This window comes from Maylandia zebra, linkage group LG23, assembly GCF_041146795.1.
Source record: "Maylandia zebra isolate NMK-2024a linkage group LG23, Mzebra_GT3a, whole genome shotgun sequence".
Lineage (NCBI taxonomy): Eukaryota > Metazoa > Chordata > Actinopteri > Cichliformes > Cichlidae > Maylandia > Maylandia zebra.
Window position 1 is genome coordinate 35,993,741 of NC_135188.1, and position 14,647 is coordinate 36,008,387.

Genomic DNA, 14,647 nt, shown 5'->3' on the forward strand with positions numbered 1-14,647 from the left:
TTGAATTTGATTATTGATCACTGGATACCTGGATGTGTATTATCACAACAGCAGCAGAGAAAATCAAGGAATCTGGGAAGTTTGTTACATATTTGTGAATATTTCAAATCTGCCACCAAAGCCAGCAGTGAAAATGCTTTGCCTTTAAAATCAAAAGCCAAACATGAAAACTTTCGAGTCTTCTTCATTCTAATTTCAAATGCCATCGTTATTGTTATTTAAAAATTAACTATTTATTGTTTTAAGATATTTTTTTTGTTACCAGCACCTGAATACTACTGACAGTAAACATGTAGGTAAGAGTTTTCTAAGCTTAATGTAGCCATAGTGTAGCTGGTGTTGCTGACGTTACACTGTTTGCGTAACTTCAAAAAGTTAATAGACAGGCCCAAATAGGAGGCTTTGTATATACTATAAGTTTGAAGTGAGAAGTTGCAGGATTTAGCTCGGCAGGAAGGCTGATAAAATGTGGCGTGGGTGATAATACGTTGTAGATACTGAATAAAATTTGAACACTGTCTATTTAGCTTTAAAGGCAAACCCTGCTAGCATGCTATATAGCCGACAGCACGGCTGGACGGCAGCTGGTGCGCTGCCAAAACGTTCTGGGAGTGTGAGTACACTGAAGAGAAATGTCTTGCCAAATGAAATGGTGTGATGCTGGACTTGTATGTGATATATGTAGCTGCTTTCAGAAGTTTGTTTTTTCTTTTTGGCAGTGCATGCTAGTAAAAGTGGACCAGATCATTCAGAACTTGTACCTGCTCAACTCTAGCTGTATGTGAGTACCAGCGCCATTGCTGGTCAATATGGCCATTCTTTAGCACCAAGAAAATAGGAGAAAAGAAGGGCTAATATGTGCTGTTCTATAACTCCATTGATGGCTTTTGTGATTTGTCGACATTAATGTGGAATAAGTTTGTCCAAATGCATTTTGTTAATACTCAAAATTAAAAGGATTCTTTTCTTTTCAACAGTTAAGAGTGAGGTACTACATTAGGGATTGTTGCCTGTTAGACACTTTTGAAAATGAGTGAAAAATGTGAATGACATGACATTTTTTGTTGTACTGAAAAAATATGAATGTCCACAGTCCTAGCAGGATAACTAAACCTGTCAATGGAGCTGTATGTTAGTTATTCTCAAGAATAATTATCAGTTTCTTTACTTTCATATTCACATATCAGGATATGTATAACAAAAGGGGAACGTTGTATGCTGTTTACCTGCTTTACTTTATTCATAGTGTTCAGTCACAAAATATATTGGTTAAATGGAGAAAAAAAAGTTTCAGACATTTGTTCCCAACATGTGGCTGAAAATCTTCATCTCCTCAGGAGGCAGGTAGTAGGACCGCGTCCCTAAAACGGTCCAATCAGGTTAAAGGTCTTCGCCACTCACGCTCGGTGAGTTGTTTTGTTCAGTGAGACCCTTCAATTCGCCGTCATCATCAGCAGACATGGATGCGTTTTCTTTTGCCTTGATGCAAAAATATTTCTCCATCCATGTGATAAACTGAGCAATCGCAGACATCTCCATGACATCGCAGATTTGCCACATTGGTGTTTCTGATATGACTTGTTTCCTCCTTTCAGAGCTCATTTTGAATGCATGCTGTCTGTATATCTTTCCTCATCGAAGTCATCAGTGAAGCCATTTCTTTCACAGTGCATGTAAGAATGTGGTGAAGCAGTCCACCTGCCAGTGGGTAGTCACTGCAGAGGTCCCCCACCATGCACAGTGGTATACAAAACAAATGAATTAATCTGAATATAGGGAACGAGTGCAGCATATTTACAAAGAAAGATACTAAAGTGACTGTTTTATTTGATTTAATAACATAAGACTTGAAAAACAGTTCATATTTAACCTCAGGTTTATTACACTCCAAAAAGTTGTATTGAGTCTAGTGATGATTGGTAGCCACCATAAGCTTTTTTATTATGTGGTAATTCTTGATTACTGGAGCCCGACTGATATATGATATTTAAGACTGATACCCATATTTGGTGATTTAAAAATCTGATATTGCGCTGTATCAGATAGTATATTTTTTCTTTTAGACACACAAAAGAAACAGATTTGCCTAACCTTTTTCCATAACCATTAATTTATTTACTCCTTCGGTTATTGTGTTTGTGGCATCCCAGACACATTTGACAACAGGGAAATTGCATAATCTCTACGTAACCATCAAATTGTTCAAATAGCTAATAATGTCATTTACTGGCATGACCATAAATCAGTCAGACTCTGGTGAAAGCAGTACATGCACTAAAATCAGAAATGTAGCTGTACTACATGTTAAATATAAGTACAAAGATAGATTTCTACCTATTTCCACAAGATTTGGAATGTTGTGTAAAATAAAAATAGAAATGAGTGATTTACTAATTAATTAAAGCCTGTGTTAAATTAAAAATAGTACAAAGACAATTTATCAAATGTTAAAACCATAATGTTTTTTTTTTAAGAATATATGCTAATCTAGCACATTTTTCATTAAATTTGCAATAAAAATATGTTTACCACTCTACAAGGCATTCTTTGACAGAGCTTTTCTTAAATGATATAACTGAGAGAGAGTAGGAATTTGTAAAGAGCCATGATGTGGGCATATCTCTAGAATGCATTTTGGCATTATCTTTCTGAAACAATTAAGGCCATCCCTGGAAATAGTGTCGTCTGGATTGTAGCATGTGATGCTCTAAAATCTGTAGTTGCTGTACAGCATTAACGTTGCCTTCACATACGGGCAAGTTGCCGTATGCTTCCCAATTAAAAATATGTCTTAAATGATTTGAAAATCAGTGTATATTGACATTTTAAACAGTATAACCTGTTTCCAAAAAAGCCTGTATGCTAAGTGCTTCACATCACCAGGTAAGCAGACTAGAGATAGATCACAGTGCTTTAAAAAAAACAATAAAATATTCTGAAATATAATATAGTGTATAGCACATGAAAAATAAAACTTCTGGATGGGGTAGTGCATAGGCTAATAATTAGTAAATCAAACACCTCACAATAACAAGCTTCTTGCAGCAGTTTTAATTCTAACTCAAACAAAAAGGAACGATGGGACTTCCACAGTTGCTACATTTGCATGAGCAATCACTACTTTTCATTAATGTTGATTTGTCTATAATCATAAGCATGGATTATGATGTATTGTATCTTGTGTTGAATTTAACTGTTGAATATGACAATGAATGAACTGAAATAACTTCTATTCAACTGATGTATCAGGTTAGCAATTTAATGTGTTATCATGGACTATATTGGCATATTAATGTGCAGCAGCAATGCAACATGATTACAGTTATAGTCACAATGTTTAAAAAAAAAGTCAATTCTGTGAATATTTGCATGTTAAAATGTGACAAATATGTTTTTGTTTGTTTTTTTTCTCATTTTTGATTTTAGCAAACTGAAGACCTAATTCCATATAGTAAATGCGTTCAACGTGCTATTCAGCCAAAGCGTGTTGTAGCTTCTCCAAACCATTGCTACAATGGAGTGAATAAGGAGTAGAGGGAGTTATCCTGACTAACTCCACAGAGACAAAACTCTATGGAAAATGACTCTTCACTTGTCTCTTATCTGTGACCTCAGGAAATACTTTTCAGTTGAGTTTATGGTCTCAATCAGAATGGTGTTCGTGCATTAATGAAACTCAACAAGGTTAACGGACATGCAACTAAGTTAGCTAGCTAGCCATCGAAAATTACTCAAAAATGGTTTTTTTTTTTTAAAAAAAAGAGGGCATCTCATACTGTGAATTTAAAGTTGAAAGTTACAATAATTTGCCTTTTACAACTTGAAAAATAAAGACCAGTGTCCTCCGAATGTCAGGTGGTGTTACATATTTCCAGTCTGGATTATTGGTTAGCCTTGTTTTGGACAGCCGATGTTCCATTACTGCCACCTGATAGAACAAGCTCACTTTGATTGCATAGAACAATTGTGTGGGCTTTATGCAGAAAAGGTCAACAATGCCTGACAGATACATTTGTTTATGTAAGCTGCCAAAATCAACATTAATATGAAGTCTACGGTAGCTCCTATTTATTTTTATATGATGTGATGCAGAGTTTGAGTAAAACTAAGCCATCCATCCTTTGAAGAAATACAATAATCCTCGAAACTTTTTCAACACTTTGTTTTGAAAGTGTTTGAACCACAAGGGCTCAGATAAAAGAAAAAAACAATGTTTGATATGTAATCTCATGGGGGAATTCAGATGAGGTCGGGCATGAGAAAAGAAAAGAAAATGCGTAACAGTGCTTTAAAAGGAGCCTCCCATTTTTGCATCCTAATAGATGCAATGTCATACTGGTGGAAACAAAGTAGCAATGAGCCTAACAAGGCCCATTTGTTACTTCAGTATTTGTATTGCAATGTATGTTTTCCTGTTTTCCTAGTGTTAGTTCCGTTTTTCAATGCAAGATATTTTAACCGTTTGAGGGCTAGGTTGCAAAGGTGATGTGACCCAACCCTAACAATAATGCTAATACTCACTCAAGGGGCAATCAGAAAATGCTTTTTTTTTTTTTTTTTTAAATTATATTCTTCTCCCAAGAAACAAAAAAATAATCATTCCAACAAATGGAGCTAGGGTTCGGGTGGTACGGACTTTAAACCCCAGACGGCCATGAAAATCTTTCTTTCAGGATTCCTTCAATTCTTGGTCTTGGAGGGAAGGTTCCTAAAGTGCTGATATTCATAACTGTTTTCTTTCTCCATTCAGGCAGAGCCACATGGTCATGGGAACATTCTGCTGACCACCCTGGAAATCCATAATGAAGTGGCAGGAAGTGAGATCACCACCAGCGTGGCAGACATTAGGAACTCTCAGTCCATGGTGCAGCTGGACAGCACTGCCTCATCGCACATCCAGTATCGCAAGCAGAGTGGCGGAGTCGGTCCATGTTCTGCTAGCCGTCACTCCCTGGACCGCTCCGCTCAGATGAAACGCAGCCGCCTGCGGAGGCGGTCCTCGCAGTTAAAAATCAAAATCCCCGACCTGACGGATGTAAATGCCATTGATCGCTGGTCACGGATCATTTTCCCTTCCGTGTTCTCAATCTTCAACCTCATCTACTGGCTCTACTATGTCTGATTGGACTGTTTTGTTGAGGTGTTTTATTCTGGTTTGTTTTTTTGTTGTTGTTTTTTTTTGTGACTTTTTTCATTTCATTTGTTTTTCTTCCTTTTCTCTGTTGCTTTTATACATGATGGAATCTGCCACGTTGAAGACTGTAACACAATAAGACAAAAGTGAAAAAGAGACTGAGAAAAGACTACCGAGTTTTGGACCAAGTTCTCATTTAAGTTGTTTTTATATTTGCAGTGTTTGAACCCTTAGTACCGAGTTCTTTTTATTTTTGAAAGTATGTACTGTAATTGGGATTTGTGACAGTCATTTCCCAACACATTTGCCCTCTCAGTAATGTGTAAATAGCAAGATACAAAGCCAGCAATTGAATAAATATTACAGTATTTGCAAAAAAGAAAAAGAAACAAGAACCAGTTAAGTTAAAGATTTTTCTAATCAAAAAAGTAAGAAATCTTTATACTACACAGGTGATCAGATAAGTGCAGGCAACTCCTAGAAATCATTTACCCTATGCACTATTAATGCATGTAATGATCAGCCGTAGAAGAAAAAAAAATGAGTACTTTTTGCCTTCGGTAATAGCACAACTTCACAGCAACAAACCAATGTGTGTTTGTTTATAGCATTAATAATATACTTCCTACTAAATACAATTTATCATGCATTGAACTGGTAAACCTTTACCCAAACACAATATCTTCAAACTCTTAACATCCCCCAGGTCACTGGCAACCCATTTAGGGGTAGGTTTAGGCTAACATCTACCCTTTTTTAAAGACTTTATCACCTACTTGGAACATCCAGAAAAAAAACTGTACGGCCAAAATGAATGTACTTCATTTGAAAGGTAACATAGTTTCTTCAAATGTGCCCGTTTCCTATGTTAATTAAACAGAACCCTAGAACTGACCCTAGACTGACCACCGATGACCAGCTGGAGGTTAGGAGTTTGAAGCGGAGGTTTTTGTCCTCTGTTCAGAATGATTATGACTCAGGTTCTGAATTTTTTGGGTGTCTTTTTCTTAAAAACCAAACAAAAAAAATGTCGCTGAAATAACTTTTTTGGTCATTTGATAAGGGGAATAGAAAATAATAAGCACAACTATGACAACTGCCATTTCTTTCCTCTTCTACCTTCAACCAACAACACTTTTCAAGTGATAGCATGACAGAATTGCACTTAAATTTCTCCAACATTCTAGAAAAACTGTTTAAGAAAACTGCCAAGGGCCTTTTGGGCAATACAGTTATTACTTATCTCATGAAATATTATGATATTTTTGTACTCTGCGTCTTGAGGTCTTCATTTGAGTTCCTAATCTATTCTTGTTTTCTTTTGCGCCATCTCCGTTGTGGTAATAGAATAAAAGACCCATTTTTTGTACATAAGTTCATAGGTGTGTATATATATAAATGTGTATATGTATATATACATGTGTATATATATATCTATATATAGCTATGAGAGGTGGGATCAAAAAGTTCCAGGGATGGGCCTCTGAAAATTTAAAATTTGGCTCAGTAGACTTTAGTTCAAGGTTATCTTCTCACGTACCATTCACTGTTAACAGTGCATTTTAAGGTCACTTAACAGAAGTCCTGTGTTTCTCTATTGCTCACTGGATCCACTCAAGTATCTCAACATTTCAGATTGATTTTCTTTTACATAATCTGGATGAAGCAAATCTAGCAAACAGATTTGTGTTGATGTTGTCAAGAAAACATGCATTTTGAATGCACTTAGTGCTGACACACCACAGTTTTTGTAGTTCCGTGCTAAATGTTCTGCATTGATCCCTCAAGACATTACCATAGAGGTCTGCATTGACTGGCTGATCCCTGGACAAATTCCTGTTGCAAAAACCAGTGAATTCCAACAAAATGTATGACAGTAACCCTGTCACCAGTGATGATAATTCCAATACTTACTCCACAATAAGTGTTTCGATGAAAATCACTGTGTTGGGTAATTAACAAATCTACAAGGCATGTGAGATGACAGTATGTCACCAGTTGTGTAAGACAACAATCACGCTCAGTCATGGTACAGGCAATTGTACGTAGTGTACACCTAAGGACAGAATTTCTAGGCATAGCCAGGTGGCAGAAAGCTTCCACTTTGGTGCCCTCAGAATCTCATCACTGCTTTTTGCAGATGATGTGGTTCTGTTGGTTCTATGAGGTGGGGATCTCGTGCTCGCACTGGAGCAGTTCGCCAGTTGATCTATGTCCCTACCCTCACTTGTGATCACAAGCTGTGGATGCAAGCGGCAGGAATGAGTCTATTCTGAACTACTGTGTTAATGCAGCCAGGGATATAACCACCAACCTAAATTGTGAGTTAGTGGAAGGCCTACTCTACAGCCACCCCTAAATAAATTGCCCAACTTTAATAAATTAAAAACCACAAATCGGCAGTACAAAAAAGTCTTTTGGTCTCTATGAATAGTTTGCCACTTCATCAGCAACACTAAATGGGGCTAATTTTCTTATAATTCACCTACCTGGATAATTGTTTTGGGCTCAAACCAATGATCACATTGTCTGTCAGTTCTTGTGATTGGACTCTGTGGGGCCTCATCTACTTCTTTCAGTCGTTAAATTGGACTGCTTCACTGTAGGTTTCTTCATGGTGCCTTTTTGAGGCATTTTAATTGGTTATCTGATGCTTTGCTGTGAGGTAGAGACCTTTCAAGTAGTTCAACCAATATAATTTATGAACACAACCAGCTAGCTGTCATTAGCTGCTAACTTAGGACTCCATCTTTTTATTCATTCATTTCTGGCTCCAGAAACAAACATGGCAACCGCTAAAACATTAACATTAAAGCTCCATATTTGACACCCATAACCAGTGGTGACAAAAATGATCATCCATGGTGCCATGTTTTAGTCCTTTGAGATATATATATATATATATATATATATATATACACACACACACGTACGTTTAAGATGTGCTGTGAAAATGACCTTGAACAGTAGCTCAGCCAAATTAAACTCTGGTATGGATTTTGATTTTCTTCGGGAGCCTGTTCCCAGAAGTTTTTGTTCACATCTCATATATCCCTGCGTGTACAACCCCAAAATGAAAATGATCTTTTTGTGATTGTCATACTGGCAATTAACATAATTTAGTAGAAAGAATTAAACTAACAGATCTGTTTCACGCATCCGTTTAGTTTTGAGCATTTGTGGGGCACTCTGAAGACATTCCTACCCAATAACTCCACTCAAGACACTGTATGTATGTTCAGCTGTACTGAGTGATGCAAATGGATTCCATAGAGCCCGAAGATGGACCAAGATAACTGATCTGTCGTGTAAACAAAAGCACATACTAGTATTGAATGTATCAGATCCATTCTTCAGGGAGAGGATAATGAGCCATGATCATAATTTTTCCATCAGAATGTAACACCCATTCCTACATTGTGAGTGACAAATAGAATAGAGTGAGAAAGTAAAAAGATGGTGCTTTACTAGTGTGTGCATGTGCATGTGTGATGGAAAGTGGATATGGAGCCACTGAAAGCAATGGCATTGGTAGATTATTTGTTTTCTTGCTGCTTGCTCAACTATGGACAAATGTCAACATATAATAGTTTTCTGGATTAAAAATAGCTCTACTGTCAGACTCTTTTGACAAACTGTGTGCCATTCCACCTAAGGTCGCAGAGCCATCAACCAGTTATAACTTGAGGATGTACATTTGAAGCATTCTTGATCAATTGCAGATACATGGAATACATCCACTATTTGTGCATGTACAAGAATACATGTAGAGAAAAAAAAAAGGTTATTGATAACTGAGTTTGTTGACAGAATACAATCAGTCAAGTTTTCTTTGTACAGGTTGATATATGACTAAGAACTGAATGTATTGTACTTGGATTGTTTCTGCACAATTTCAGTTTGCTTACTGGAAAAAGGATTGACCTCAGTACTGATTAATATAGAGCTCTTGTGACCCCAAATCACATTTTCTGCTGTGTATACAGGCCTGGAGGCAAATAAGATCAGGGTACAAGAAAGAAATGGCAGCGAAATAATACATAAGTCTGCTTAGGCATAAAGTTAAGAAAAATGTACGCTTTTATGCAACCTAACAAGCATCTAGCCCTACAAAGTTGCCCCAGAGATGACCTGAAACAGACATTCTGCTTCACATTATAATAATAACAACAATAATAATGGTATTATACTAAAATTATCAGCAGTCCAGTCAGAAGCACAACAGAGGGTGTGTGTAATATGGTCTCCAATAGGAATTGTAACTAATGGCGCTAAATGGTTTTAATAGTTGCATATGCTTATGCTTCAAGAGAAATAAACCCAGATATTTATTTATTACATTTTGCAAATACAGTATCTGTAATATTTTGCTGAAATCTGTGAAAAAAATAAAAAATGGAAATATTATGTTTTTGTCATAAGCCAGTCAAAAAGAACAAACAAAATTTGCACTTTTGGGCCCTGTTCATTCTGGACCATTACCTGATCGTAATATAATTCCAGCTAGCAAAAGCTTTTAAATATATTAGAAGTTCTACGGTAACTCTGTGAAGTAGTTCATCTGGTATTGGACATGTCATCCCCTTGAAGGCGAAATCTTTCCAAAAAAACTTTACCCAACGGTGTGTTACCAGCACAAATGGAGACTACAAAATATTTTTGGAAATCTAGAAAATATTGCTCAATCATCAAGTGATTTCCAGTAATGTGGAAACAATTTTATTTCACTCAGATACAAATTTGTCTCCACATCGTCATCGACTAGACTTTGTATGTAATTGCGCTACATGTTGTTTTGCAATGAACACACAGTAAAAGAAAATGTCTTTGACTTTGGTCTTGGTCACAGAGCATTGTTTGGGAATATCTTGCATGAATGCAAAAAAGTAATGAAATAAGTCTGTCCAAAGAAGATTCAAACTGCTTTGTGTTGATGAAGCTTCAGTCTAGTGTAAATAAGACTGAACATGGAAGCTAAAGAAAAAACCTTTTACAACACGTGTCTAAAAAGATCTTCCTAGCTAACTGGTTTGCTTTGAATTACTTTTGGATGATGTGCTGGCATTACAACTGGTCAATGTGTGAATCTTTTTTTTTTTTAAATTACTGAACTACAAAGCGCAGTTTACGAGTAAAAGAAGGCAAGTGTTATAAACTCTAGATACCTGTTTATCATGCATGCAACTACAATTCGTAACTTTGGAGAATTAAAAAGAAAAAAAAGATTTATTGCAAACTCATTTATAAGAGCTGTCAGCTGCTCATTTTAGAAATGACACAATGCCGTGTGAGCCTACATCTAATAAATAAATAAATATTAAAAAATAAAATAAAAAAATAAAAAAAAGTCATTGAATACTTCAGGTGTTGTATGGCCTTGGTCCCATAATGGAATGTGAAATGTTCTGTGCTGCCACAAAATGTATTTAGGCTTAGATTTATACTGTATATCTCTGTATGTTTCTCTTCCTTTTTCGGTAGATTTCCATGTTAAAACATCAAATAAATGATATACATTGTACTTGTGTACTTGGTATTGTATGCATCATACAGCAAGAAAATGCACCTTCCTAAAGTTAGGGAAATCCTTACAGAAACTTGGGAAACTAGTGAAACAAGTCCAGAGATTGGTGGGGATGACATCTCGTTTTGAAGCAGACAATTTTGCTCCAACAAGGTACTTGTTTCCTGTCTTTTTCCATTTTCAGTTCAAATCTATATTGTAATTGACCACTTACACTAGGATACATCATATGGTCAAATGAACTTGCTGAATGCATGCCAGAGTGATAATCTACAAGAGTACCGTAGGTTCCTGGATATAGGAAGAATTGGCAAGCAGACTTGAAGTGTATAGTAGCATCTTTAGTAGATTAGCTAGCTACCTTAAAAATGCTAAAATAAGGTTCTCTCCAAGCTAAATTAAGTTGTTAATCCTGCAGGTCAGAGTGTTCAAAGCACAGATTGCATGTTTTCTTATAATGCTGAAAGACAAACTTGTACTGTCAGTCCGAGTTTAAGTTTTTCTGGCATAGATTCAGCATCAAATCTTAATGCTCCAAAGGCTCTCAAAACTTGATCACAGCTCAGACAGACCTGCTGGCACAACATTTCTTCAAAGACAATAAACCTAGGTTGAACACCATGTATAAATAATACATTGCATTTAAATAACTTTTATGTGCCATCTGGGTGTTTAAAGGTAATCTGAGCAATGTAACTCATCAAGGGTTAGTCTATCTATTTCATAATATAGTTTCTTTGGAGCAAGTTGTAAAAAGATACCTCTGAGACATACTGTTATGTGCTTACCCTTAACTAATCAGTGAATCATAGGCATGGATGTTAGCTGTCGTCAAGGGTAAGCACTGTTATGTGCTTACCCTTAACTAAGCAGTGAATCATTTTTCACTGACTTAAGTCTAATACCTATGGAACAGGCAGCTCAAAGGAAGAGCAGGAAAACACAAAGCTGGATTCCAGTTTCCATGGCCCACTACTGTTTATGCATACATAGTTCTAAAGTTTGTTGAATGAGGTAATGTGAAAACATGCCAAATTTTAGGGATGCAAAACTTTTTTAAAATGGCACTGCACCAATATTTCTGAGAAAACAGATGGGGAAGTCTTCTCAATTTAATTATTTTGTTCAACTAAAATTGGAAGCTAAAAATAGGCATGGATGTTAGCTGTCGTCAAGGAGAACGGGTTTTCCCTAGGTGCTTGTAGTTATATCTGAATATAATATGTTTGTATGCCCTAACATTTCTGTCTGCGGCAAAATAAAAATGTTCTCAGTGTTGCAGGATGTGTTCAATTGAACTGAATTGACTTTCATTTATATTCCAACAGCAGTCTCCTTAAGGAGCTTTTGTATACAATAAGGTAAAGATTAAGGGAGAAGCAGTGATGCAAGTGTGCTGGAATAGTGTTTAAGCAGGACTTGCAGTTAATTAGAGAGGAAATCATGCCCCCTTCCAGCAATTTCTGACCTGGAGAGGTGAAGGTTAATGGACATAATAGTTCAGTTATTGTGCTAATACTATGAAATGTAGCTGGAGACTCTAATCAAGTCAGTGTGACTGCAGCAGTTTGATTGTGAAAACCCAAAAAACTCGGTTTCAAGTATGATAACAGTAAAGTCTCATAATTAAAGAAGTGAATGTCTAAATCTTTAGTTATTATTCATAAAGAATTGGGTTGATTCGATTCATAGCACCAAACTGCAACAGCAGTCCCTTCAAGACACTTGTACTGTAAGGTGAAGACTCTAAAATAATGGGGAGAAAACCCCAACAATCAGATGACCCCTGATGATCAAGCACTTGGCAACAGTGAGAAGGAAAAACTCCATTTTAACAGGAAGGAATAACTGGCAGAAACAGGCTCATGGAGTGGCGGCCATCTGCTGCGACTGGTTGGAGGTGAGAGGAGGGAGACAGGCCAAAGACAAACTGTGGACAAGAGCTAGAGATTAATGATAACTAAAGTGTCATAAAATGCTGTGTGAGTCAAGGCAGGATAGGACCTTAATATGCAGGACTCAAATGCAAAACTGAAATCAAAGCATATACACATGAGGAAATCAGGACCGAGAGGACTTTAGGCCTCTTTAGTATATTGGATAAGACCTTCCTTTTGTCTCAGGTAAAGAAAATACACATTGGCTATATCATAACGTACAATAACTTGAGAAAAAGCTGAGGTTGGCTTTCTTTGCTCCAAACGCTCTACAGTATAAGTCCCTTGGGGTATGTGTGAGAAATTAGAATTTTTCTTTTTCCTCTGGTGTCTTTATAATATATATAAGGGTTCTGACCCCAAGATATACTGCAGTTTATCATAAAAGAAATTACTGTTCAGCAGTTTGTGGGAGGCATGTGAGTGGGACTGCTTGTTGATAGCAATACATATATTTTTCCTCAAAGAGAGCTGGCCTTTTGAACAAGCTTCCAACTATGTGTTGCAGCAGGGTTTTGGAAGCGTTGGTAGGTATAAATAGCAAATCCAGTCGATTTGTTTATCCAGATGTGACTACCTGGCTAACTTCCTACTCGCAGTGGTGCAGGTCTTGCCTTGCCTCAAAGAAACTGAAGTTGAGATTTGTAAGAGTCTTCTCCTCTTGTGAAATTGTTTCTAGCATATCAGGCCCCCAGGTCATCCCTGCACTCAGTTTTGAAAGGACAAAAATAAACTTTTTACTCTTCAACTTTGTCAGATTCTTTCACAGCCCTATGGGTTTTTTTTTCTAAAAGCATCCAAACAGATCAGGGATTGCTGTTCTTACTCTGGAATCTGACAGGGATATTGTGATAGATGACCTCGGGCAAACAAGATGCCAAAATTGCTAATAAAAAGCACTCTAGAGGGCCATCAAGCAAAAGTCAACTAAAGGTTATCGGAACAAAAGAAAACAGAGGCATCATCCGTTCTCCCTTCTGCTATCACTCACTCTGATCTTATTGACCGGATACTTCAGAAATAAATAAAGAAGCAGTTCAAATGTGAAAAAAATGACTAATAGGACCATTAAACTTCATCAAATGGGAACAAAAAAGGATCTGGATCCCTTGCTGAACAATGTAGTCCAGGTTTTCAGGGCACGTGTTGTTGAATGTTGTCAAACTCTTGTGGAACTTAAGTCCTTCATTTAGGCAATAAGTCTCCAAAGGTTTGCTGATTTTCAGGTGGGGATGGGGTATGACCTGAAGCAAAGATTTATGTGTGAGCTGCTCTGAAGCTCTGCACTGAGAGACTTATTACTTTCATAAATGCAGTGAAAAGAATATGAATATTTAATTACTTTTTTTTTCCTTGTCAAGAATTAGACAGAAGATACAAGTTTTATAACCCCAGTGGGGAAATGGGGTTGCAACAGCACCAAATTATACAACAAAAGAAGCATGTACTAAAAAATAATGCAGGAAAGAAATGTGCTAGTTATGTAAAAAAAAACAAGATGTGATGCCACAGCATACTTACCGTGCTTGGAGATATATCATATTTTTAAGTAGATACAGCTTACCATACTTAACACTATAGTTCAATGCATAAGCATTCTGGCTTGTCAATAATTGGAAATCTAATTATTGGGTAATTTTAAAATTTTGACCGAATGATGATGCTAAAGAAATACATTTATTAAGTTTATTTTGATTAGCAATCAATTGCTCCCTAATTGATATACTGCAGCTACTGTATATAGAGTGCCATAGTGACTACCCACTTTTTTAAGGGCTCTGCATAAAGCCCAGTAATATAGGAATTGACCATTTTTTAAAAAAAAAATAGAAGTCCAAGTCCAACTTGAGTTTCACACACTTTGTTTATTAGAAATTTATTCAAAAGTGTGTTACTTGCTTAAATTGTCATGAACAAATTTGTGTATTTTTCACCAAAAACGTAAAGCTAATTTTTCTTGATTTATTGGGTTAATAGCACTTATATTTATGCCACTTCCAGAATGTAATAATCAATAATCAGAATGTAATAATCAATAATCAGAAATGCCTG

At 36.4% G+C, this 14,647-nt stretch overlaps 1 protein-coding gene across 4 annotated transcripts in view; it reads left to right on the top strand.

Annotated features, from left to right (window-relative positions):
• LOC101487468 (gamma-aminobutyric acid receptor subunit beta-3) overlaps positions 1-10,655 on the top strand; it is a 94,981-nt gene extending 84,326 nt beyond the window's left edge. For 3 of the 4 annotated variants that reach the window (XM_076880770.1, XM_004552592.3, XM_004552594.3), the window contains 2 exons: positions 1,338-1,406; positions 4,751-10,655. In XM_076880770.1, coding sequence (XP_076736885.1) covers positions 1,338-1,406; positions 4,751-5,122 — 441 coding nt within the window. In that variant the 3' untranslated portion in view covers positions 5,123-10,655. The remainder of the gene's footprint in view (positions 1-1,337; positions 1,407-4,750) is intronic. The other variant, XM_004552593.3, reaches the window with a different exon arrangement.
• The last annotated feature ends 3,992 nt before the right edge of the window (positions 10,656-14,647 follow it).